This window comes from Nicotiana tomentosiformis, chromosome 12 (genome assembly GCF_000390325.3).
Source record: "Nicotiana tomentosiformis chromosome 12, ASM39032v3, whole genome shotgun sequence".
Classification (NCBI taxonomy): Eukaryota; Viridiplantae; Streptophyta; class Magnoliopsida; order Solanales; family Solanaceae; genus Nicotiana; species Nicotiana tomentosiformis.
This window is the reverse complement of record NC_090823.1, coordinates 78209242-78237206: the sequence shown is the minus strand read 5'-3', so window position 1 is coordinate 78237206 and position 27965 is coordinate 78209242. Positions and strand designations below refer to the sequence as shown.

Genomic DNA, 27965 nt, shown 5'->3' with positions numbered 1-27965 from the left:
AAGACTCTTGTGATGTTGTGATAGAGCCATGGGCTCTTTATTGTGAAAACAATGTTATTGTTGCTTTCTTTGGCAAGTTGTGATATGGGGTACTTAAGGTACAATTTGTGATATGTTATGATATTGATACGCATGCGGTGGTATAAGGTTTTGGAGTTGAAACACATGTGGTGAGATAAGGTGGGCTTTATACGTGTGGCTAGTAAGGGAACTACTAGATGCCACGCGGTGTGATAAGGTGGGCTAATATGCGGGAATCTATTTCGGGAAAATAATTTTCAAATCTTAATGCAAGAGTCCCGCGATGATATAAGGAAAGATTATGACTTATTTTTATGATTTGAGACTATGAGGAGGTACCTCGATAGTGACTCTTATTGGTACTTCTCTATTACTTCACTTGTGTTTAGTTGTTTTGTTTCCTTGACTTATCATTTCTTGTTTTCTTCCATGATGCATTATTTGCCTTGATTCGATGTAGTTAATTTGGCATATTCCTTTCTTGTTTCAATTCCATTGTTATTATTATCGCATAGTTAAATTATTCGTCCTGTTTCTTATTCATTCCAGTAGGGCCCTGACTTGACCTTGTCACTACTCTACCAAGGTTAGGCTTGTCACTTACTGAGTACCGTTGTGGTATACTCCTGCTATGCTTCTATACATCTTTTGTGCAGATCCAGGTTCCTCCTATCAGTCCAGGGATCAGTGAGTTGAATTCGTACTTGGAGACTTTAATGTACACCTGCTGCGTCCGCAGGCCTCGGAGTCACCCTCTATCTATTTCTATATTTTTCCTTCTGTTATTAGATATAGTTGTATAGGGATGACTATGATACCATTGTAGAGCTTGTGACTTGATATCACCAGGTTTTGAAAAAATTGTATATGTTGAGTTATGGAGTTTTTTTAATTAAAAATTGTTGAGTATTTGAGAGTTTATTTGTTATTTCAATTATATCCCGCATGTTTGTTAGGCTTACCTAGTCTTAGAGACTATGTGCCATCACGACATCCTACAGAGGAAAATTGGGATCGTGACAAGTTGGTATCAGAGCTCTAGGTTCATAGGTGTTATGAGTCACAAGCAAGTTTAGTAGAATCTCGCGGATCGGTACGGAGACGTCTGTACTTATCTTCGGGAGGCTATGGAACTGTTAGGAAATGTTTTACTTCTTTGATTCCTTATCTTGCAAATTTGTTGACTTCGGAATTCTAAATCTCTATCTTTCTATTCTCTCACAGATGGTGAGGACACGCACAACTGGATCTGATGCTCAAACACCCGCGTCCCTTGCCAGAGCTGCGAGAGTCCGAGGCCGAGGCCGAGGACGGCCATGTGGTGCATCCAGAGCACCTGCCCGAGCTGCTACAGAGGAGCCACCAGTAGCTCAATTGGAGAGCAGGCACATCAGACACCTATTATTACCCCTGCACTTCAGGAGACCCTCGCCCAGTTTTTAGAATATTTGGCACTCTAGCTCAGGCGGGGTTGATTCCACTTGCTCCTGCCACATCTCAAGCTGGGGGAGGAGCATAAACTTCCGTAACACATACCCTAGAGCAGCGGGTCCAGGTTGACCAGGCCCTAGAGGTCATACCAGTAAGGCCGATTATCCTAGTTCAGCCCGAGGTTAAGGTAGCAGCTTCTGAGGGGGAGCAGCTCAGGATCGAGAGGTACAAGAAGTACCACCCTCCTACTTTCAACGGTTTGGATTTAGATGATGCACAAGGTTTTCTTAAGGAGTGCCACTGTATTCTCTGTACTATGGGTATTATAGAGTCAAGTAGGGTTGCTTTCACTACGTTCCAACTTAAGGGAGCGGCTTATCAGTTGTGGCGAGCATATGAGTTGGGTAGCCCGGCCGAGGCATCTTCACTCACTTGGGCTCAGTTCTCAGAGATGTTCATGAGGGAGTTTGTTCCCCAGAGTCTTAGGGATGCATGGTGCGCAGAGTTTGAGCAGTTGCGCTAGGGTACTATAACCGTATCGGAGTATGCAGTCCGGTTCAGCGAGTTGTCCAGACATGCATTTGCATTAGTTTCCACTGTCAGATATCAAGTTCGTCGATTTATTGAGGGGATCAACCATGGTATAAGATTCAGCATCGCTCGAGAGTTGGATACTGACATCCTATACCAGCAAGCTGTGGAGATCGCTCGGCGATTGGAGGGTGTGTGGGCCCGGGAGAGAGAGAGGAGAGGAAGTCCAAGAGGTCTCAAGATTCTGGCACATATAGTGGTGTCCGTGCCCCAGTTGTAGCCTGTCATGGTAGGGGCTATGTGAGCTGCCCTGTTCATTCAACACTTCCGGCTTCCGGCGGTGTCCCGGCCACTCCCAAGTCTCAGGTTGCCCATTATGCACTGCCACTGTCTAGTGCACCTCCTGCACGAGGTCCTTTCAGCGGTCAGTCTAGCTGATCAGGCCCGAGCCAGTTCCAGCAGCCACATCCTCCGAGAGCTTATTTTGAGTGTGGTGACATTCGTCATATGGTGAGGGACTGTCCCATATTCAGGAGGGATGCCCCTCCATAGACTACTCAGGCCCCACGTATTCCACAGGGTCCTCAGGCTTCTCAGGCCGTGGTTACCACACCATATGCCACTCCACCTGCACAGCCAGTTAGAGGTAGAGGTCGGGCGGGTAGAGTTCGCCCTAGAGGGGGAGGCCATGCCATATGTTATGCTCTTCCGACTAGGACAGAGGCGGTTGCATCTGACTCAGTTATCACAGGTATTGTTCCGGTTTGTCATAGAGATGCATCAGTCTTATTTGATCCATGCTCCACTTATTCCTATGTATCATCTTACTTTGCTCCATAGTTTGGTATATCCCGTGCTTCTTTGAGTTCTCCTGTCTTTGTGTCCACGACTGTGGGAGATTCCATTGTTATTGACCGTCTGTATGGGTCATGTTTAGTTGTTCTTGGTGGTTTTGAGACCAAAGTCGATCTATTGTTGCTCAGTATGGTATATTTTGATGTTATCTTGGGTATGGATTGGTTGTCACCCTATTATGTTATTCTTGATTGTCATGCCAAGATGATGACGTTGGATATGCCAGGTTTGCCACGGTTAGAGTGGATGGGTACTTTGGATTATGTTCCTAGCAGGGTGGTGTCTTTACTTAAGGTACATCGGATGGTTGGGAAGGGGTGTGAGGCATATGTAGTCTTTGTGAGAGATATCAGTGTTGATGTTCCTACCATTGAGTCAGTTCCGGTAGTGAAGGACTATCCAGATGTGTTTCCAGCGGATCTTCCGGGCATGCCGCCCGATAGGGATATCAATTTTGGTATTGATATATTGTTGGGCACTCAGCCCATTTCTATTCCACCATATTGTATGGCCCCAGCAGAACCGAAGGAATTAAAGGAGCAGTTGCAAAAGTTGCTTGATAAGGGTTTCATTCGGCCCAGTGTATCACTTTCGGGTGCTCCGGTCTTGTTTGTAAAGAAGAAGGATAGTCTTATGCTCATGTGTATTGATTATCGACAATTGAACAAGGTTACAGTGAAGAACGTGTATCCATTGCCACGTATTGATGACATATTTGATCAGCTACAGGGTGCCAGAGTGTTTTCAAAGATTGATTTGCAATCAGGCTATCATCAGTTGAAGATTTGGGAGATGGATATTTCGAAGACTACATTTAGGACTCGGTATGGTCATTACGAGTTCCTTGTGATGTCATTTGGGCTGACCAATGCCCCAGCAATATTTATGCATTTGATGAACAGTGTATTCCAACCCTATCTTGACTCATTCATCATTGTGTTTATTGACGACATCTTGGTGTACTCCCGGAGCTGGGAGGATCCTGAGCAGCACCTGAGGACCATGCTTCAGACCTTGAGAGAAAAGAAGTTGTATGAAAAATTTTCGAAGTGTGAATTCTAGCTTGATTCGATGGCATTTTTGGGTCATGTAGTGTCGAGTGATGAGATCAAGGTAGATTCGAAGAAGATTAAAGCAGTGTAGAGTTGGCCCAGACCGTCTTCAGCTATTGAGATCCAGAGTTTTCTTGGTTTGGCAGGGTATTACCGTCGATTCGTAGAGGATTTCTCATCTATTGCTGCATCTATGACCCGATTAACCCAGAAGGGTGCTCCATTCAGGTGGACCGAGGAGTGTGAGGAGAGCTTTCAAAAGCTCAAGACTGCTTTGACTATAACCCAGTATTGGAGTTGCCTACGGGTTCAGGGTCTTACACTGTGTACTGTGATGCATCGCGTGTTGGCCTTGCCGCGGTGTTAATGCAAGACGGTAGGGTGATTGTCTACGCGTCTAGATAGCTGAAGGTGCATGAGAAGAACTATCATGTCTACGGCCTTGAGTTAGCAGCTATTATTCATACCTTGAAGATTTGGCGGCACTATTTGTATGGTGTCCCTTGTGAGGTCTATACCAAGCACCTAAGTCTACAACATCTGTTCAAATAGACAGATCTTAACTTGCGGCAGCGGAGATGGCTAGAGTTTCTTAAGGATTATGATATCACCATTCTATATCATCCCGAGAAAGCCAATGTAGTAGTCGATGCCTTGAGTCGAAAGGCGGAGAACTTGGGCAGTTTAGCATATCTACCGGCAGCAGAGAGGCCATTAGCATTGGATTTTCAGGCCTTGGCCAACTAGTTTGTTAGATTGGATGTTTCGGAGCCGAGTCGAGTTTTGGCTTGTGTGGTTTCTCGATCTTCCCTATATGATCGTATCAGAGAACGTCAGTATGATGAACCCCATTTTTTTCTTATCCTCAAGGACACTGTTCAGCACGGCTATGCCAAGGAGGTCACTATTAGGGATGGCGGTGTGTTACAGATGTAGGGCAGGCTATGTGTGCCCAATGTAGATGGTTTGCATGAGTTGATTCTTCAGGAGGCTCACAGTTCGTGGTACTCCATTCATCCGGGTGCCGCTAAGATTTATCAAGACTTGAGGCAACACTATTGGTGGATGTGGATGAAGAAAGACATAGTGGAGTATGTAGCTCGGTGACTAAACTGTCAGCAGGTGAAGTATGAGCATTAGCGGCCAGGTAGATTGCTTCAGAGGCTAGAGATTCCAGAGTGAAAATGGGAGCGGGTTACTATGGATTTTGTTGTTGGGCTCCCACGAACTCAGAGGAAGTACGATGCAGTATGGGTGATTGTGGATAGGTTAACTAAGTTGGCTCATTTCATTCCAGTGGTGACTACGTTCTTCAGAACAGCTGGCTCAGGTTTATATTTACGAGATCGTCAGGCTTCATGGCATGCCGGTATTCATCATCTCTGACCAAGGTACGTAGTTTACATCACGATTTTGGAGGGCCGTACAGTGTGATTTAGGCACGTAGGTTGATTTGAGTACAATATTTCACCCTCAGACGAACAGACAGTCTGAGCGCACTATTCAGATATTGGGGAATATGCTTCGTGCATGTGTGATGAAGTTTGGGGGGTTCTTGGGATCAGTTCTTGCAGCTTGCAGAGTTTGCCAACAACAACAGCTACCAGTTGAGCATTCAGATGGCTAAGTATGAGGCCTTGTATGAGAGGCGGTGTCGGTCTCCGGTGGGTTGGTGTAAGCTGGGTGAGGCTAGGCTATTAGGTACAGACTTGGTTCAGGATGCTTTGGAAAAGATTAAATTAATTCAAGATCGACATCGTACAACCCAATCTAGACAGAAGAGTTATGCGGATCGAAAGGTTCACAACGTTACATTCATGGTTGGGGAGTAGGTCTTACTTCGGGTTTTGCCCATTAAGGGTGTTATGAGGTTCGGGAAGAAGGGCAAGTTGAGACCTAGGTATATCAGACCTTTTGAGATTCTCGAGAGGATTAGAGAGGTGTCCTACAAGCTTGCACTGCCACCTAGTCTAGTTGCAGTTCATCCAGTATTCCATGCTCCTGCAGTATCTCGGCGATTCGTCTCCTGTGTTAGACTTCAGCTCAATCCAGTTGGACAAGGATTTGTCTTATGTTGAGGAGCTGGTGGCCATTTTGGACAAGTAGGTCCGAATATTGAGGTTGAAGAACATTGCTTCAGTGAAGGTTCAGTGGAGGGGTCAACCAGTCGAGGAGGCGACTTGGGAGACCGAGAATGATATGCGTAGCTGTTATACTCATCTTTTCACCACTTCAGGTATGTCTCTATACTCGTTCGAGGACGAACGTTTGTTTTAAGAGGGGGAGGATGTAACGACCCGGGCATTCATTTTGATTATTTCAACACCGATCCCCTATTTATTGCCTCCTCTATGTTATATTGTTGATATGTAACTTGCCGGGGTGTTTGGTTTTGGTTTCGGGTGAGCTTCAGAGTGAAATGGGACACATAATCCCTAAGTTGGAGTCTTAAGTTGATAGAGTTGACCGTAGTTTGACTTTTGTGTAGACGACTCTGGAATGGATTTTTGACGATTCCAATAGCTTCGTATGGTGATTTTGGACTAAGAAGCATGTCCGGATGCCGATTTGGAGGTCCGTAGGTCGTTTTGGCGTGAATTGGCGAATGTTAGAAAATTGAAGGTTTTGAAGATTGAAAAGTTTGACCGGGAGTTGAATTTATTGATATAGGGGTCGAATTTTGATTCCGAAAGTTGGAATAGGTCTGTCATGTCATTTATGAATTGTGTGCAAAATTTGAAGTCAATCGGAGTTGTTTTGGCATGAATCGGTATTAGTTTTGAAAATTCAAAAGTTCATAAGTTCATTAGGCTTGAATCGATGCATGATTCGTGGTTCTAGTATTTTTTGATATGACTTTATGATTCGAGCGTGTTCGTATGATATTTTAGGACTTGTTGGTATGTTTGGTTGAGGCCTCGGGGGCCTCGGATGAATTTCGGGTTGATTGCGGGTCAAGCCTTATAGAGCTGCAGATTTTTCTGGTGTGTGGTGTCTTTATACGCATTCGCGAGAGAGGTCTCGCATTCGCGAAGGGTACATGGGAGGCAGGTGAATTTTGTTCTACGTGTTCACGAAGGTTCATTGTGTTTGTGCATCGCGATCGCGGGCAGGGAGCCGCGTTCGCGAAAAAAAAAGGCAGGCTGGGGGACCTCATGTGTTTGATCTACGCGTTCGCGAATAAGGCTTCACGTTCGTGAAGCTTGGGATCGTTTGGTCATCGCGTTCGCCAGGGGGTTCTCGCGTTCACGTAAGAGGAATTTTGGCAGCAACATATTTTGTGCTTCGCGAACGCGAGGCACTTTCCGCGTTTACGAAAAAGAGCACATGGCCAGCAGAATTTAAGTTTCAAAACGTGGGTTTCATCTCATTTTTCCTAATTTGGACCTAGAGAGCTCGGTGTGAGGCGCGTTTTTGAGAGTTATTTAAGGAAATCATTGTGGTAAGTGATTCTAACCCGGGTTGAACTATATTTCATGAACCTATTATTATTTTTATCATCTAATTAGTGATTTGAGTTGGAAATTTGGGAAAAAATTGTGAAAACTTTCTAGACTAAATTTTGGGGGGTTTTGAAAGATGATTTGAGGTTGAATTTGAGTAATTATTGTATGGTTGGACTCATTATCAAATGGGTGTTCAGATTTTATAATTTTGCTCGGGTTCCGAGATGTAGGCCAGATTAACTTTTTAAAGGGCAGCCCGGTGCACTAAGCTCCCGCTATGCGCGGGGTTCGAGTTGACTTTTTATTTCTTTGCAAAGATCATAACTTTATAATTCGAAATAGTTTCCTATAGCTTATATTTATGGTATGAAGTTGTTTTGGCTAGATTCGAGCCTTTCGGAGTTAGATAATCGAGTGAAAGGCCTACTAGTGGATTGAGTTAGGTGTTTTGAGGTAAGTGTCTTGCCTAACTTTGTGTGGGGGAGTTTTTTCTTAGGATTGGTGTTGTTTGTGATAACTGTGATGTGTGAAAGCCATGTACGCAAGGTGACGAGTGTGTGCACGGGCTAAATATGGAAAATTACATGTTTTAGCTATGTAGATTCATTTTATGCCTTAATTAAGTTACCTTAACATGTTATAATCATCATATCTAGGCTATCTTCACATACTTTACTTGTCTTATCTCCTACTTGTTAATTGCCCTACATGTTTAGTTGAAGTTGCTGTTGTTTTCTCTATTCCTTATTCATTATTTAACCATGAATTCGTTACTTGAAGTTGTTATTCTTAGAATATCTTGTTGATGAAACTGATATTGAGTTATAAAAGCCGTGATTCATATTGAGGCAAAGTGTTAAGTTGTGAAATACTATTCTATCGAGTTATTCACTTCCGATTGTTATTATTGAGACTCTTGTGCACGTTGTGGTTGAGTCATGAGCTCTTTATTGTGAAAATACTGTTATTGTTGCTTTCTTTGGCAAGTAGTGATATTGGGCACTTGAGGTACGATTTGTAATACGTTGTGATATTGATACTCATGCGGTGGTAAAGGGTTTTGGGGTTGAAAGGCATGCGATGAGATAAGGTGGGTTTGATACACGTGGCTAGTAGGGGAACTACTAGAAGCCATGCGGTGTGATAAGGTGGGCTAAAACATGGGAAGTTATTTCGAAAAAATAATTTTCAAAACTTAATGCAAGGCTCCCACGATGATATAAGGAAAGGTTGTGAATTATTTTTGTGATTTGAGACTATGAGGCGGTACCTCGGTAGTGACTCTTGTTGGTACTTCTCTATTACTTCACTTGTGTTTGGTTGTTTTGTTTCCTTGACTTATTATTTCTTGTTTTCGTCTGTGATGCATTATTTTCCTTGATTCGATGTAGTTAATTTGTCATATTCCTTTCTTGTTTCGTTTCCATTGTTATTATTATCGCACCGTTAAATTATTCGTCCCGTTTTTTATTTATTCCAGTAGGGCCCTGACCTGACCTCGTCACTATTCTACCGAGGTTAGGCTTGGCACTTAGTGGATATCGTTATAGTGTACTCATGCTACGCTTCTGCACATCTTTTGTGCAGATCCAAGTATCTCTTACCAGTCCAGGTATCAGTGAGTTGAATTCGTACTTGGAGACTTCAAGGTACACCTGCCGGCGTCCGCAGGTCTCAGAGTCACCCTCTATCTATTTCTATATTTTCCTTTTGTTATTAGATACAGTTATATAGGGATGACTATGATACCGTTGTAGAGCTTGTGACTCGATATCACCAGGTTTTGGGGAAATTGTATATGTTGAGTTATGGAGTTTTCTTTATTAAAAATTGTTGAGTATTTGAGAGTTTATTTGTTATTTCAGTTATATTCCGCATGTTTGTTAGTCTTACCTACTCTTAGAGATTAGGTGCCATCACTACATCCTACAGAGGAAAATTGGGGTCGTGATAGGATTGAATTTTTCTTCATTCCAAAAATTAAAAATCCAAACTAGAATTTTTATATTCAATCCGAACTACCCAAATGTCCATCCCTAGTGATGTATTTTTTTTTGTTTGTGCAAAAAAAGAAAATACCTTTTTATATTTAGAAATAATTTAACTTTAGGAATTATCCTAATAAGATGATTTATAGCCATATATTTTTATGATTTATTTTTATATAACAAGTTTTAGTTTTATTTCTTAAACTAAATTTCTAATCAATTAATGTCATAGAAAATGAGATAGAGGAAGTACTAGTAGATATATATTAGTAGTCGTAGATATTTAACATAAGAAAATCAAATTTCATCCTAGCCGTCTCCCACCGCCAAAGACAAGAAAAAAAAAAAGGTTTAGAATGAAAGGGCGCATAGACAAGAAACTGGTACAGTACAAGCATTGGTCTACAAGCTAAGTGCACATGATTCACGATGACAAAATGTAATTGGGAGTTCATATCCAATATGTGGACTTTTTTTGTTTGGTTTTCCATCCGAGTCGGAGCCCGACTATATTCGAATTCGTGCCACATAAGACTCTAAATTTTTTTTCATACTCAAGACTCGAACCCGAGACTTCTGATTGAGGGAAGAGCAATCTCATCCATTACACCACATCCTTTAGTGGTAATATGTGGACTTCAATAAATTTATCACTTGTTCCACGATTATTATCTACTCCCTTCATTTCAGTTATATGATAATATTTTTTTTTAATTTGTTCAAAATTTTATTAAATTTAAAAATAATTTAATATAAGCTTTTAATTTTAACCTTAATGATAAGTTTTTATAGTCGCACAAATAATATGAATTATTTAAGATCATAAGTTTCGAACGTCTTATAACCATACAAATATTATGAAATATTTATGATATTAAATTCAAAAATTTTTATTTCTTTTTAAAACTCTGTGCAAATCAAACTTTGTCCAGATAATTTGAAATGAAGGGAGTAATAAAGGATTTTACATGCCAAACACACTTTGATAAGTGGCAAGTTGAATTGTAACGTGAAAATGACTTTTCAATCTTTTAATCTCAGAAATGAATAAAAAATATATTACTCCATCCGTTTTAATTTATGTGAACTCATTTGTCTGGGCACGGAGTTTAAGAAAAAAGAGAAGACTTTTAAACTTGTGGTGTAAAATGAGGCACATATATTTTGTGTTGCTATAAATCATTGCATAAAGGTAAGTTGTTTCCAAATAAGGAAATGAGTCATTCTTTTTGGCACGGATTAAAAAAAAAAAAAGTTCACATAAATTGAAACGGAGGGAGTAGTTACTTTCTACCTTGTCATAAATATAACATCTTTTCTTTTTAAATTTAAAGTATTTCCCGTATTTAATTAGTATTTAGTCAAATGGTGCTTTCGAAAAATGTCATTTCATATTCCCAAGCTACTTAACTTGAGAAAGGCAGAAAAGTACTTTTAGCTACAAGTTTCTCTTTCTCTTCTCTTCAAGTCATTCTTCTTTCCCCTTCTTCGGCCGTCAACATGGAAATCGTAGCTCTTGTCATCGGAGTGATAGGTAATAGCACTTCGATTGTTTTTGGCAAACCGTTCCTCCTTTAAGAAATTTGGGATATCAAAAAAATCTTAGTGTTGAAATATGTATATATGTTCTTGATCTTTTCAGGCAACATCATCTCAATTCTCATGTTTCTTTCTCCAGTGTAAGTAACCAATCAAACAAGAAAGAAAATATTGCTACCAATATATAGTTGCTCTTTTGCATGGATTGAGGATCCTTTGATTTAATAAGTTGTGTGTGATACATTTTAATTTGAAATGATACATATATACATAATGCAGAGGGACATTCATTAGGATAGTGAAGAATCAATCGACTGAGGAATTTGATAGCCTTCCATACATTTGTACACTGCTAAGTTCATCGTTGTGGACTTACTATGGAATTATAAAGCCAGGGAGTTTTCTTGTATCCACTACCAATGGTTTTGGAGTCGCCGTTGAGATTATATACATGTCCTTGTTTCTTCTATTTGCTCCTCCAAAGATGAGAGTAAGTCCTAAACTATTTTATTGTTAATCTTCTTAGTAAATGAATTTTCATTTTTGCACCATTCATTCAAAAACTTACCCGAAATATAGATAACTTTTGCAATTTATTCAAAAGAATGCCTCTATTTTTGTAACTACGTAGTACTCTTTTTCCTGTTAACTTTTAGTATAAGTCAACTCACTGTTTTGCTGCTTCTCCCACAAACCATAACCATAAAATTTTCTTCAAATGCATTCAAAATTAACGCCTGAATATTATTCAGTTGTTAATCTGGGAAAGAAAATCAATTCATGAGTTTCCAATAAGTGTGGAAGTAGAATTACAAAACTAAGATGCACATGCAGCAATTTATCGAATATAGCGGTGTTACATTTAGGAGAGCAGAAAAGTGGGTCCAGAAAATATTTCCCTTCTGTCCTTTTATTTGAAATATTCACTAAAGCTCACAATTATAAATTAGCCAGCGTCACACACTTCCTAGACTTAACAAAAATTCTGATAGTTCTTGATATTTAGTAACTCTTAGGACTCGTTTAGTAGGATGTATCCTATTTGATATTATTCTATGTATAACTAATACATTGTAAACCATAGTATTAGTAATACCATGGTTTTTAAATTTATGGATAAGCATGTATACCCCCTATGCAATGCCTGTTATTTTTAATACAACAAATCAAACAGTGGATAAGAAATAAATCAAGCATAACTAATCTCAACATTACTAATCTCATCATTACCAATACACCCTATTCAATACTATTCTTATACAACATCCTGTACTGAATTGTTATAGAGAAATATCAACATCCTATCATATACTAGTTAAGATTTAAAAGCCAAATTAACTTTTTTAGTTGAACTGATATGTGCTTCTATTTTTGTTTTTTCTTTCCTAACTTTTTTACAGTTAAAGACTGCGGTACTAGTTGTGGTTTTAAATGTGGTGTTTTCAGCGACAGCTATTCTGTTGGCACATTTTGGATCTCATGGGGAGATGAGAATTGATGTTATTGGTTTCTTGTGCTCAGCTCTAAATATTGTCATGTATAGTTCCCCTCTTAGCGTGGTGGTAAGCCCCTTTTCCTTTAATTTAATAAAGATTCTTGTAATATTAGTAAACCATACGCAAAAGCAATACAAATCTTTTTTCTTACGTAAAATTATATATGTTCCAACTATAGCAAAGATGCCAGACTCATGCCTTGCGTTTAGATATAAACTCTTTGTTTTTTGTTTCTGATTAACTAACTCAACCACTTATGCATGTGGGATATCTACCTTAAAATTGAAGTTAAATATCAATTTGGGATAATATTGGTTTTGGCAGAAAACAGTGGTGACAACAAAGAGCGTTGAGTACATGCCATTCTTTCTCTCACTTTTCTTTTTCTTAAATGGTGGAGTTTGGACTTTGTACGCCTTGCTTGTACGAGATTGGTTTCTTGGAGTAAGTATATCCTGTTACCCTCATTTATTTTTTAATTAATTATCATCATTTCAATCATATTATTCTCAATAACTTGATCAGTACTCTTTGCTAGATAATCAAATTTAAACTTGTCATCAAGATGAAGAAAAACGCCTAATATATGTTAAGAAATAAATTGTACAATCGTGCAAGCAATATTATGGGGAACTAAGTTAACAATTAGATAAAATAATAACCACTCCCAATTGGCGTTAGACTTGTTCTAGAGAGATACGCTTTGAACTTTTAGGTTCTTTGCCAGTTCCACGTTATTATTTTAAGGATTTTAATTTGGCTTATTGCATAAAACTCCTTCTAAACTTGGCTCAGTTTGTAACCTGCACATCTAATGCTATGAGGTATTTAATTCTATTACCCTACGAACTACGTCTTACGTTTTTTAATCCCCCTAGACCAAAATCTATGTGTAGTACTGTTTTTCATGGGCCATACTGTTAGATTCCATTATTAGAGTTAATCGAAGCAACTTAAATTGAAGGGAAACCCTAAATCGGGAGAGAAAAGAGAAAAGAGAAAAGAGAGAAAAGAGATATTTTCTTATTATTGTTTTGTCCCATTCTCGAAGCATCTGAAAGTATATAGTAAAAAATGACTTAGTTACAAATTGGACTAGGCTGAGTCCTATACAAAAATGGGCCCACATAATAAAGAATCAAAGCTACTGACTAATCTGACTAAGGGGCATTGTAGTGGAAAAATTATTCAGCCCAACACCTCCTCCCCACTTCAAGCTTACCAAGCAAATGATAATGAAGAGGGCCTGCAAGAGACTTGGTTAAAATGTCAGCAGGCTGATCAGCAGTAGAAATATGATGGAGAGAGATCAAACCAAACTGCAAACAATCACGAACAAAGTGGCAGTCAATATCAATGTGCTTGGTCCTTTCATGGAAAAAAAGGTTCTTGGCGATATGCAAAGCAACCTGGCTGTCACAATAGACCTGAATAGGGGAGGAGAAGACCAAGCCCAGGTCACCAAATAAGCGAACCAACCAAGAGACCTCAGCTACAACTTTCCTCAAAGCTCTGTACTCAGCTTCAGCAGAGGAAAGAGAAATAGTAGGTTGCTTCTTGCATTTCCAAGAAATGGGGTACCCACCAAAGTTAATGAAGAAACCAGTGATAGACTTGCGAGACTGGGTACAAACAGCCCAATTAGAGTCAACATAGGCCACAAGAGAAGTATCAGAAGTACTGGATAGAAGAATACCATGTCCAGGATCATTTAACAAGTACCCAAGAACATGGAGGGCAACTAACATATGGGGAACCTGAGGAGCCTGAAGAAATTGGCTTAAATACTGGATAGAAAAAACAATATCAAGGCGAATGTGCTGCAGAAAATTTAATTTCCCCACCAGTCGTCTGTAGAGGCTGGAATCAGTAAGGGGTTGTCCCAAATTAGGAGTGAGCTTGACAGAAGACTCAAGAGGTATGACCACTGAAGTGAAGTGATGACAGTTGAATTCATTCAATAGATCAGAGGCAAACTTGTGCTGACTAACCAAATACCCTTGAGGAGTCTTGAGAACTTCAAGACCCAAAAAATAATGGACAGACCCTAGGTCCTTAATCTTGAACTGGGAGTCCAAGAAAGATTTCAAACTGTCAAGCTCAGTCACATCATCCCCAGTAAGTAATATATCATCAACATAAATAACAATGACAGTATGAGAAGAATGAGAGGACTTGTGAAGAGTGAGTAATCATTCTTACTAGAAATGTAGCCCCTTGAGAACAGGGCTTCAGACAGTTTAGAAAACCACTGTCTGGAAGCCTGTTTGAGGCCACAGAGAGACTTGAGGAGCTTGCAAACCAAAGGTGAAGAACCATAAGCCATGAGGGTAGAAATCTGAAGACCAGGTGGAGGTTTCATGTAAACCACTTCATGGAGATCACCATGAAGAAAAGCATTATTCACATCAGGTTGATACACAGTCCAGTCCCTCTTGGAAGCAAGAGAAAGGAGGCACTTGATGGTGGTGAACTTGACAACAGAAGAAAAGGTCTCATTATAGTCAATTCCCTCCTTTTGAGTGCCACCTCTAATGACCGACCTGGATTTATATCTTTCAATAGAACCATCAAACTTTTGTTTGATTTTATAAACCCACTTACATGGAATATGCTTCTTGTTAGGAGGAAGAGGAACAATTTTCGAGGTATGGTTTGCATCTAGAGCCTTAAATTCCTATAGCATAGCCTCTTGCCAAGAAGAATGAGATGCAGCATGTTGGTAAGAAAGAGGTTCTTGCATATGCAACTCAGTAGGAGAGACCTTGGGGGTGTCAGAATCAGGTTTGGTAATGTCTTAAGAAAAAACATAATCCTTGAGGTAAAGAGGAGTATGACATACCCTAGTAGAATTTCTAAGAGGAGGAGAAGGTGGCAAAGGAAGTGGTATAGAAGAATTGGAGTGAAGAGAATTAGACATAGAGGAAAGAGGAGAAATAAGAGGAGAAGAAGGAGAAGAAGGTGCTGAAGGAAAGACTGGAGGAGGGGAAGGAAGTGATGATGAGGAAGATATATTGTCCTTAAAAGGAACAGAAGGAAAGGGCTGGACAGGAGGAGAGAGAGAAGAATAAGGGAAGATGTGCTCATGAAACACAACATCTCTAGAAAAAGAAGATGGAATGATGGTGAGATTAAGTAGTTTATATCCCCTTTTACCACAAAGATAGCCTAAAAATACACATTTGATAGCTTTAGACTGAAATTTATCCCTGTTAGGCTTGGGGGTAGTGGCAAAACATAAACATCCAAATAATTTGAGGTGATCATAAGAAGGGGGAATACCATAAAGTCTTTGGAAGGGAGAGATGTTGTCTAGTATAGAGGAAGGCATCCTATTTATTAGATAAGTTGCAGTCAACACACATTCACCCCAGTATTTAACAGGAAGATGAGATTGAAAGAGCAGGGCTCTAGAGGTTTCCAAAAGATATTTGTGTTTTCTTTCAACCACTCCATTCTGTTGTGGTGTGTGAGGAATGGTAGTTTGGTGAAGGATCCCATTTTCAGAGAAGAAGAATTTTGCTTCAGAACTCCCACTTGTTCAAAAGCATTATATGCTCTGAATGTTTGAACAGATGAGTGAAAATGAGTTTGAACCATTTTGGTGAAGGCTTTAATGATTGTAAAAGCATTGCTTTTACATGTTAATAAATGGGTCCATGTTACTCTAGAGAAATCATCAACAATGGTAAGAAAATGTGTAAAACCATTATATGTTTTGGTATGATAAGGACCCCAGAGGTCTAGGTGAACTAGTTGGAAATGAGCAGTAGATTTGATATGACTTTCAGAAAAAGAAAGTCTTTGTTGTCTAGCCATAGGACAAATAGAACATGAGAAAGACTGTTTAGAGGGAATAATGTCAGATAAAGCTGAAATTGATTTCATCTTATGAAGAGGCATGTGACCTAATCTTTGATGCCAAAATAATTCCATTTTATTAACATTGGTAGGAGAAGTACAAGGGGGACTGAGGGAAGGGATAACCGAATTGGAAACATTACATGTATTAGAAACATTACATGCATTACCAGATGGATTAATGGAAACATAAGATGAACATTCAGGCATGTCAGGGAGCAGAAAGTACAACCCATGAGAAGCTCTACCAATTTTCAGTGGCCTTTTTAGAGAAGGGCCCTGTAGAAAACAAGAATAACTACTGAATAATGCTAAGCATTGTAATTGATAAAGAAGTTGATATACAGAAATAAGATTGAATTGGAAAGAAGGAACCAACAGTACATTATGCAGGATAATGTCTGTTCTAAGTTGTAATGACCCAATAGAAATTACTTTAACTTTATATTCATTTGGTAGAGTTATTAAGTAAGGTTTAGGTAAAGGTTGTAAGTTGTGTAGGAATTATTTATTAGAGGCCATATGATTAGTTGCACCTGAATCAAATATCCAAGGTATCGTTCCTAACTGAGCAGACAAACATTGAACATCAGAATTAACTACAGGCAACAGATCTACAGGTAGGTGACACACACTTGCAAAGTTGGCATAGGCAATGTTGTCATCAAAATTGGAAGGATGATTGCCAGTAGATATGAGAGCCTCCTGAAACAGGGACATGAGGTGCTGATATTGCTCTTTGCTGAAACCATAAGTTGTGGTTTCATTTGGAGGAACCACTTGAGCAGTATTATCTTCCACTTGTGCACATGAAGCATACCTTTTTTTCTTAGTAAACTTGAAGTCATTGGGAAAACCATGAAGCCTATAACATTTGTCTATTGTGTGCCCAGGTTTCTTGCAGTATTTGCAAGACACAGAAGAAGATTTCCTTGTTTGATCAAAACTGATTCTTTGATTGAAAGACTTTGCATTATGTTGGTGGTTTCCAGGAAGATTGGAGTTGGATGAATTAGCAGAAAAGGAAGCTGAAACACCAGAGAAACCCAAATTTGGAGGTTGGTTTTCTTTTTGGCTTTCATCATGTTGAAGAAAAGAATATGCCTTGCTAATTGAAGGAAGTGGAGACATAAGCATGATGCTACTCTTAACTGTGGAATATGACTCATTCAGTCCACTTATGAATTGAAAAAAATATTAGTCTTCAATGAATTTGGGTAATGCTCCACAAGAGCATGTAGGACCAACATAAGTAGAGTTCAATTCATCCCATAAAGCCCTCATTCTGGTAAAATAAGTGGCAATATCATAAGACCCTTGGGAGATAGAACTGATTTTCCTCTGGATTTGAATGTATTTGGATCCATTGGATTGTCCAAACCTCTTATTTATGTCACTCCACACTTCTCTAGCAATGTTGAGACACATGACACTCACTGCAATCTCCCTAATCAATGAATTGGTGATCCAAGCCTTCACCATATTATTACATCATTCGTAGAAGGGATAATAGGGAGAATTAGGTAGAGGTTGAGCTACTTTACCCGTCACTATTCCTAATTTGTTCTTGGCAGACAAGGAAGTAAGCATACTACTACGCTAGTGAACAAAATCAGTTCCATTGAACGGTATAACAACTAATTGACTTCCAGGGCTATCAGAGGGATGAACATAGAACAGGCGAGACGAGTCTAAAGTGAGCTCGACAAAACCATCAGCAGTAGATGAGAGACTCCCCATATTCATACACAATGATAAATCTTTAGACTAACACGTTGTAGGAAAATTATAATAGAAGCCCAAATTTCACAACTAGAACAAAATCCTAATTTTACCTAGGTTTTCACATGCGAATGAGAGAGTAGAGTTTTACCCTCCTTCGCACACCTGAAGAAGCTAAGGTCTTCTAATATCAGGATCAGACAAAGCTTCGAAAAATTTTCAGAACGTTGTGAGTGAAGACTCTTCGATCTGAACGAAATCAGCGAACCAAACTTGGTGGTTACCATCAGAGGAAAGCTCTGAGTGAGGCGGATCGATTGCAGTGCTCTGATACCATGTTAGATTCCATTATCAGAGTTAATCGAAGCAACTTAAATTGAAGGGAAACCCTAAATCGGGAGAGAAAAGAGAGAAGAGAGAAAAGAGATATTTTCTTATTATTGTTCTGTCCCATTCTCGAAGCATCTGAAAGTATATAGTCAAAAATGACTTAGTTACAAATTGGACTGGGCCGGGTCCTATACAAAAATGGGCCCACATAATAAAGAATCAAAGCTACTGACTAATCTGACTAATGGGCCTTGTAGTGGAAAATTATTCAGCCCAACACATACACGTAGATCGGAATTCTTGAATACTTCTCTTTAAACTTGCACATGTACATTTTTGTTACCAGTACTTTTTAGCCAAATCTGTAAAAAGCTTGGAACTCCTCCTTAACTTTTGGCTTAGCTCCTGTTCTAAACACGGGATATTTTGTTTTAAATTTGATTCGCAAATTCTTGGGAATCTATTTTTGCTAGCCAGAAGTTTGTTATATGTGGGTAATGATTATCGATCGCATGAAAGGTAACCAATAGGACATTTTGAAAATTTCTAAAAGAATTAAGCAAATCCACCTTTTTTAGAAGATATAGTTATAGTATAAGCTAACATTTAAATATTCATGTGTTCCACAAAATAAAAAGTTTAAAGGACAACTAGGTGAATTACGTAAATATTGGGTTTCCACTATCTTGTAAATTAAGAAATATGTCTAGCTAACCCACTGACCAATCAAAGATTGTGTCGGAAAGGCTGATATAATATTGTCGGGATTTTTATTTAGTTATAAAATATTAGAAACTTATTTACATATGTTCTCTATGTTTTGTAGTTGTTAATAATATCTAGGGTTTTCTTACAAAATGTGTAGATTGCTCCTTAAAAGGCTCACACCCTATTATTAGTGCCTTCAATTAAGGGATTCAATTATATCCTTTCCTCCCCCCTCCTTTTCTCTCTCCTTCTTTTTCCCCATCAATATCCCTTAGTCTACTCCCGGAATCTCTATTTTCTCTCTTCCACTATTGCCGATAACTTTATATTATTAAAAAATTATCAGTTGCATCGTTCTTTTGCTGGGAGACTGGACAACTCTGAAAATGAAGAAATATTCAGGAATTGTATAATAATTGTATGATAAGTGTATCATAATTGTATTTGAATTTTATCAGATACAGCAATGCCTAAAACATAATAGCATCATACTTGTATCACAATTGTATTTAACTTGTATATGGTACATTAATATCCAAAATAATACCTGATACAATACCAATAAATTAATACATAATTATCATATATTTGTGATACAAACTGTGAAATTCGTCACGAACTCACAACTGCTCGTAACAATATATAATAAATATACAATTATCATACATTTGCAATACACTCCCTTCAATAATTATAATATATATACAATTATAATACATCGCGATACATTTCTGAAAAAATATGATACAAAAATGATCTTCATCTTTTTCAAGTTTCAATCACAACTATACACTAAAAATCTAACATAATCGTATTATAATTATATTAATATTGCATCAAGTATTGTTTTGGGTATTGATGTATCATATACAAGTCACATACAATAAAATTTTTAGAAAGAAAGAAAACAAGATTCAAAACTTACCCACAATTTGATTCTAAAGCAATATTCTGAATTTCGTCTGCATTGTACGAATAAGAAATATAGATTTTGAGTGATTAGTAAGAATGCCAGAATTTGGGTTTGAAAACCTTTGGAAAAGGAAAAAAATCATAATTTATTTTTTTTGGGGGGGGGGGGGGGGGGTATAAAAATAAAAGAGAGAGTTTGGGTGATTATTAAGAAAGAGAGAAAATATTTTTGACATCCTTTAGAAAAGAAACGAAATCTTATGTGTAGGGGGGTTATTGAAAATGGGAGTGGGTGTCGTGTAACTGACGGACTAAAACTAAGGGATTTTGAATTTTTTTCTTTTTTATGATTTTGTACATAACTTGTAAATATAGATATACAAAATAATTAATAAGGAATCTAAATAAAGGTGGGAAATAGGTTTCTATTACAATATAGCTAGGTAAAAATCCCAATATTATTTGCGTATCTTTGAATTGACCCCACAGTATCTTATGACTCAGATACTCTTGATGAATTACATAACTTGTAAATATAGATATACAAAATAATCAATCGCCCCGCCTTACGCCCCCTTTTGAGTATCTCTTGATAAATTTTCAACTTACCTATATCCTCTAACATGAGATCAATACAGTGTGCTGCACATGGGGTCTAATAAATATGAGGTCGAGTTTCTATTATTCTTTTTCCAGCATTGAAAAAATTCGAACCATTATCAGTTATCATTTGAACCACACTTTCCTTCCCACCATCATTTACAAGTTTATTCAAGTGCGATGCAAGCATCTCACCACTTTTTATTGAATCAGACGCATCAATAGATCTTAAAAAAAAAGTACCTGAGGGGCTATTCACAAGAAAGTTGATGAAACATCTACTTTTCTCATCCGACCAATTATCTGACATTATAGAACAACCATATTGCTTGCATGAATTTTTGTGTTCTTCTAGCCTCCTGTTAATGTTGGCAACCTCTTCTTTTAGTATCCATGTTCTTAGCTCATGCATTGTTGGAGGCTGAAAACCTGGCCCAAAGTTTGCTACTCCTTCAAACATCGGCAAGTAGTAAGGATCGTTTGCAACATTAAACGATATTCCACTTGAGAAGAAAAATCGGCCAATCTGCTGACAAACTAATTTTCTTTCCTCTTTTTTCCATTTAGAATTCAAAGTAGCTTGCCTAGCTTGAGAATTAATAAAATTATCTATGGGACCTCTGGGCTTTGGTGATAAAGCGTTATTACATGATGAGGTACCAGACTCACCACCAATATTACTTCCTCCAGTTGCAGCAATTCAGATTTCTTCTATAGTAGCATTTCGCCTAGTTTTTGAATTTTTCAACTCCAGTAATGCTTTCTTACATTCTTCTCCTACATCAGCAGGAACCTTGGGACAAGGCTTCATTCCTTTATGAGTACCTGCTAAATGATGTTTCAATCGGTTGATAGTGCCAGTACATTTTTGGGTGCAAAACCTACACCTAAAGAAAATTTCCTCCTGATTTGAGATTGTATACTTCCAGGCAGGATCTTTTTTGCTCACATCTTCAGACTCCCCTTCATCCATTTTCTGCAAGTTTTGATTTTGAAGAGTTCACCTGCTACTACAACAAAAATGAGTTAAAAATCTTAATTTTGTCATTTTTATTTTGTAAAGCAAAATTAAAGATTTAGACATGAAAAAAGGATCTTTTACTTTGTAGAATGTGGACTACTCATGAAGATAAATAATTAAACATAAATTGAAAAAGATTCCATGTTTTCCTCGACAACAATCAAATTCCAATTTCCATATACAAAAATCAAAGTTATTCAACAATCAACATACCCACTTGCTCATAAATCTAATCAATACATATAGAAGCACGCACACATATAATCCCATATTATATTTTGAAAGAGCAAGAGAAATACTGAACTTGAAAAACTAATTACATACATATTTACAAGCTAACCGTGAAATATAAAAAGAGAGAAAAGTAATGAGTTCAAAATAATAAAGATTTTACATGGAGGAAGGAACAAACCTGTTGAATTTAATGTACGGATTTTTTGTTGCAAAAAAGTGATAAATCTTGCTCTTGGAAGAGGCAAACTAGCAGAATGAATGGGAAAAGACTTCTAATTTAGGGCATTTAGCAATATTAAAAAATTTACTTTTAAATTTAATGTTTTTAATTCTTTTTTAAAAAGATGTCTCTTGGGCTAACGCCTTAACCAAAAAACTCGCCCGGGCGTACGCCCCGAACTTCTGGGCGTACGCCTTACGAGACTTTCGCCCCCATCATCGCCCCGGGGCGTTTTTAATATGCCTCGCCCTGGGGCTCGCCCCAGAAACGCCTTTTAAAACACTAATCATGACTGACAAATGATCTATATTTATATTTATATTTATATTATATTAAAAGTACGAAATCCTTTAGCGAAATATCGTTCGTTTATTTATTCTTTGAAAATATATTTTACATAGGATTAAATAGTAGTAATTTAGTTATTTTTCTAATATTTATGATTATAAAATTTAGTAAAATTTTAATTATTAAATTTTTTCTTTTTTGAACTATATAAAAAGTCACAATATTTATGACTTTAAAATTAATTAAAATTTTACCTTAAATAAACTATTCCTTATTCGAGAAATAATTAACGCAAAATAGAAAAGATAAACATTATTTTATGTGTTATATGCGGTAAGGTGAGAATATAATTAATGTATCTTTAGAGGAAAAAAATGTGTCTTTAGAGCTCTTATAAGTAGAGATTTATTCCAGGCAGAATTAGTATATGGCTTTGCAACTTCGAATATGTCTATTCGTTTTTGTTTTCTGTAATATTGTTTTCGTGAAAAACATATCCAGTCAAATTTAAAAGGGTTATGAGCTCTAATTTTTTTCCTTCTAAAATTAAATGGAGCCATCTTTATTGCCACACTTCTCAAATAAACGAATCTATTTAGAGAGGAAGTAAATGATAATTCAAATTTGTGATCAAAGTATAATTACTTTACGCAATTCAAATAAGAAAAATATTAATATAAATAAGATTTAATTCGATTGTGAATAACTAAATATTAGAATTCCCAATATTCATAACTCAACGTGAAATTCTAAAAATATTTTGAAATAAAACTTAATAACTGCATGTTAGATATACATAATTTAATAACTTTATTAATTTTTTAAAGTTTTATACTTATTACTATAGGATATACGTGCAAAGCGTATCCTGAGACTTGCGAAAAGATAGACAAGGGCGAATGCATATAATGCCTATCCCTATCATTAAAAGTGAATTTTCACTGATATTGCAGAATTCGGGTTCCGTAATTCTTTTTTGCCTTTTCCATCACATTGTATTTCAAATAGAAATCAAGGGTTCATTGAAAATTAGGGTTTTGCATTCATCTACAATAGTTCGTAAGTGAAGGAACATGATAAACTAAACACATTAGATAGCGCAAAAATCATAAAACGAGAACTTACTTGTTCTTTGTGAAGCGGAAGAGAAAATCTGAAACGAATCGCGGCTAAAATCACTGGTCGGTGGTGGTTTTCACAGTGTGTTGGAGCAATCCCCTATTTCACAGTCTAAACCCTAGTCTGACTTTAGGAGAAGACTAGGCATTGGAAAATACTGCATAGTGTCTTCTTTTATTGTACACAGTAAGTGTACTTATATAGGAAATACTAGGGTTACAGTAATTACTAAAATTACTGTATTTTGCCCTAGTGGGCCTTAAGAGCACCCTTACATCTCCCACTCACATAATGGGAGTGCTCATCTAGTCTGAGAAACATATTTTCAACTCATCTCCTCAATCATTCACACAGGAAAGTAGACCGTGCGTACAACATACTGTGAGAGCTAAGTGCTATACATCTGTTAGGAGTATATAGCCTCTCGTCGAGTGCGAACCTGCAAGTAGATCATAAAGTATGCAATACCCTAGATCATATGAATCACATTTGATATAATCTCAAAATCCCATATATCATTATTCCTTGTATTCACAATCATAACTCATAAGTTATAACTGGTGCATCAGTAAACACAAATAAATGAGATTCCATCGATGATCTTCCTCTTCTCACAATCCCCTTATCATTAGTTTGATTGCTTTTCTAGATATGCTCCGCTAGACCAAATCTGTGTACGTGGTCTTTGGGAAATACACTAAGATAGCTAACATCGCACTAAGTCTTAAGTATCTGATCGGAGTCTCTAAGAGTACAAAATCTTTAGCCATCATAAAAGCTCTGGGTCTCATACAATAATAAGTTGAGAATGGACTTATGTTAACCCAATTGGTCGACATTAGCACACATAGTATGAAACACATGCTACAATATTTTTTTCTTTTTCTCAAGGAGCGTGTGTCTTTATCTCATAAAGAATGTTGTACAGATGATATTTAGACACCATAAGTATATATTTAACTCACATCTGGCTCACAAAGCAGACTAGATGAACATTTTTCACCCTAATGATCTTATGTCATTGTTTAAGTGATATTCTGATTTTAAGCGAATAGCTCTCAAATTATCCTTATGATAGTTTTTCTTAAAATCATGTCTCATCTCCTCACATCACTAAGATAAGGAGGCGGTTGCCTGTGTGAGAAGGCCAACCTCTTGTCTACCCAACATACTTATAAAAAAGTGAACAAAGAATGCACATAACATTAAACAATATAAATATGTATGTATGTAAATCAACTTTATTGATAATCAAAGAACATCGATTTTGTGAACACGGGAAAATGAATAACAAAATTAAGAATATCAAAGTCTACGCAAGCCTTGAGACCTAGTGTGTCTCACAAATGTATCTCTAGACAAAGGCTTGGTCAATGGGTCTGCTAACATATCTTTTGTAGACACATACTTCACATTCACTACCTTGCGTCAAACCATGTCTCTCGCATAGTTATACTTGATATCTATATGTTTGGTTTTACAATAAAACTTATGGTCCTTGGAGGATATTGAAGCCTCACTGTCACAGTATGCTAATACTGATTCAGTATTTTCATCAATATCCAACAAGTGTTCCAAGAACTTTTTCCACCAAACAACTTCTTGTGCTGCTATGTGAGAGCCACTATTCGGCTTCCATCGTAGATATACACATGATTGTTTCTTAGTTCTTACTACTCCATGATATGGTGCCATCACTGAGTAAGAAAACACATCCTGAGGTAGGCTTTCTTTCGTCTAGATCTCCTCCATGATCAGCATCACTGTATCCAACTAATTGCAGATCCTTGCCGCCTTGATAACAAAGCGCATAATCAGCAGTTCCCTTCAGATATCTCATGATCCTCTTTACTGCTTGCCAATGTGCTATACCTGGGTCGGTTGATATCTACTTACTAAGCCAACTGCTTGGCATATATCAGGTCTAGTGCATACCATAGCACACATTAGACTTCCTACTGCGCTCCTATAAGGAACTTAACTCATTCTTTCTGTCGCTTCAGGAGTCTTAGGACACATCTGACTTCCAAGATACGCCTTTACTGATAGGAGTTTCAACTAGGCTACTATTTTGTATATTGAATCGTCCAAGAACTTTTCTAATGTAATTCTATTGGGAGAGATACAATAGTTTCTTTGGACGATCTCTTGAAATCTTAACTCCAAGAATATATGCAGCTTCACCCATAACTTTCATCTCAAATTGAGATGACAACCATGACTTTATTTCGGTGATAAACTCCTTATTATTTCCTGCTATAAGTATGTCATCTACATACAATATTAAAATCACAAGCTTGTTCCTTGATCTTTTGGTTTAAGCACAATGGTCTTCATCCATCATGGTAAAACCACTGGATACAACAACATTCTGAAAACGTATATACCACTGCCTTGAAGATTGTTTGAGACCATAAATATACTTCAATCTACAAACCTTTTGTTTGTGGCCCTTTTTAATGAAACACTCGGGTTATTCCATATAAATTTCTTCATCTAGTTCTCCATTGAGAAAGGCAGTCTTTACATCCATCTGATGTAATTCAAGATCCAAGCTTGCAATAATAGCTAGAACCATGCGAACATAGGTAAATCGTACTGCAGGCGAGAAAGTCTCTTCGTAGTCCATTCCTTTCTGCCGTGTATACCCTTTCGCCACAAGTCGAGCCTTATATCTCTCAACTGTGCCATCGGCCTTGAGCTTAATTTGAGAACCCATTTGCTCCCAATTTCTTTGCGTCCTTTAGGGTGGTCAACTAGTTCCCAAACTTTGTTGACTCTCATAGAATCCAATTCATCTTCTATTGCTTTTGTCTATTTCTCCTTAGAAGGGCACGAGAGAGCCTCTTTTACATTTTTAGGCACGCTTTCTTCTTGTAGGAGCATCATAAATAGTTCACCACCTTCAACGTCAAATCGCTGGTAAGAAATCTTTTTACGAGAACCATGTCTTATTTGTGATTCATCATTGTTCCCATTTGGCCAATGTTGCTCCCACTCAGATCAAGAACATTCATCCTGCTCTCACTTGGAGCAAGATATGTGACCATCTCGCTCTCACTTGGAATAAGATCCATTTGTCACTTCCACTAAGTGTAGAATGATTACTTTCATTCGCATCTGATGATGAAAAAGGTCTTTGATGAGAAACTAATTCATCATCTGCTAAAATTTTCCCACTCGAATGAAGTGATCCTTGTACTTCTTGATCCATTATCTCAAATAAGGTTGGGTCTTGACCTACCTCTCCCTAAACACATTAGATAGCGCGTAAATCGTAAAACGAGAACTTACTTGTTCTTCGTGAAGCGGAAGCGAAAATCTCAAAAACGAACCACGACTGGAATCACTGGTCGGTGGTGATTGTCATAGTGTGTTGGAGCAACCCCCTATTCCACAGTCTAAACCCTAGTCTGACTTTAGCAGAAGACTAGGCGTATGAAAATACTATAGAGTGTCTTCTTTTATTGTACATAGTAAGTGTACTTATACAGGGAATACTAGGGTTACTGTAATTACTAAAACTATTGTGCTTTGCCTTAGTGGGTCCTAAGAGCACCCCTTATGGATGGACTCTATTTCCTACAGTAAGAATGACTATCGAGTAAAAATTACACTAGGTAGCCACTTTAAATGGGTGCTATTTAAGAATTAGCCAGTACTTCTTAAATTTCAGCTTTCAGTTTAAGTTATCCGGACAAAAATATCCTAAATTGTCCTGAAGTTAGAATTTTTAGTTTTAAATTTCAAGAATAAATAGGTAATGTCTAATCGCTAAATAGCATTCGTGAGAATGACTATTTTTACACTTTCCCTAACTATCAAGTCAAAGAAAAAAACAGTTGTGGCCCGTGGACCCTATACTTTAATCAATTCAAAGTGCATTAATATTCAGAGGCGGACTTAGAGTGTCTAAAGTGGGTACAATTCTAGCATAAAATTTAGAAAGAGTAATATAAATTGGAAGTTTTGAACCCACATTTTTAAAGAAATTAGAATTTCGAACCATTTTAATTTAAATTTTGAATCTTCTTCTTCTTCTTTCTACTAATAACGCGACATACTTATAAGGTACCAAACGGGATAGGATGTCTGCTGGGAACGGCACAGCTAGTGATATATGCCATTTACCGAAAGGGTAAATCAGTGAAGCACACAGCTGACTTGGAGGAAGGAGGACAGATAGAGCATCTTCTTCCACCTTCTGCCACCACAAATATTGGAGAGTGAAATTAGCAAGTGCAATGGGTTGGCTCCATTGAAACAAAAGAGTCAAAGCACGAACTTTTACTGCTCCTCTATGCATGGAGTATATCCTACTTTATCATTCTGTTTCACTTAATTTAGTTCTACAATGTTTTTATTCTCCAAATTAAATTTGAACCTAGTTGCTTTATTTTTGTTAGCTGATACTCTTTTTATTGTGTTTTTCTTCTTTCTCAATTCTGTGTTACTAGTAATATTCTTCCAATTTTAAAAACTATCTATAGCTATTACTTAGTAATTAATCTACTGCTATTTTTATTTACTTAAAAACATTAGTGAACAAGAAGCTGAAACGGTCGCTATATGACTTATGATTGCTACAGTG

At 37.5% G+C, this 27965-nt stretch overlaps 1 protein-coding gene across 3 annotated transcripts; it reads left to right on the top strand.

The window, feature by feature from the left end:
• The first annotated feature begins 10704 nt into the window (after window positions 1–10704).
• On the top strand, window positions 10705–27779 carry LOC104116342 (bidirectional sugar transporter SWEET17-like). 3 transcript variants are annotated; one of them, XM_009627177.4, is made up of 6 exons: window positions 10705–10858; window positions 10967–11003; window positions 11143–11353; window positions 12264–12425; window positions 12684–12803; window positions 27446–27779. In XM_009627177.4, exons 1-6 carry the CDS (start codon window positions 10825–10827, stop codon window positions 27602–27604), a joined length of 723 nt encoding a protein of 240 aa, XP_009625472.1. In that variant the 5' UTR covers window positions 10705–10824; the 3' UTR covers window positions 27605–27779. The 3 variants fall into 3 exon arrangements, with proteins under 3 accessions (XP_009625472.1, XP_009625474.1, XP_009625473.1); XM_009627179.4 differs by lacking the exon at window positions 27446–27779 and adding an exon at window positions 21282–21648; XM_009627178.4 differs by lacking the exon at window positions 27446–27779 and adding an exon at window positions 21279–21648.
• The last annotated feature ends 186 nt before the right edge of the window (window positions 27780–27965 follow it).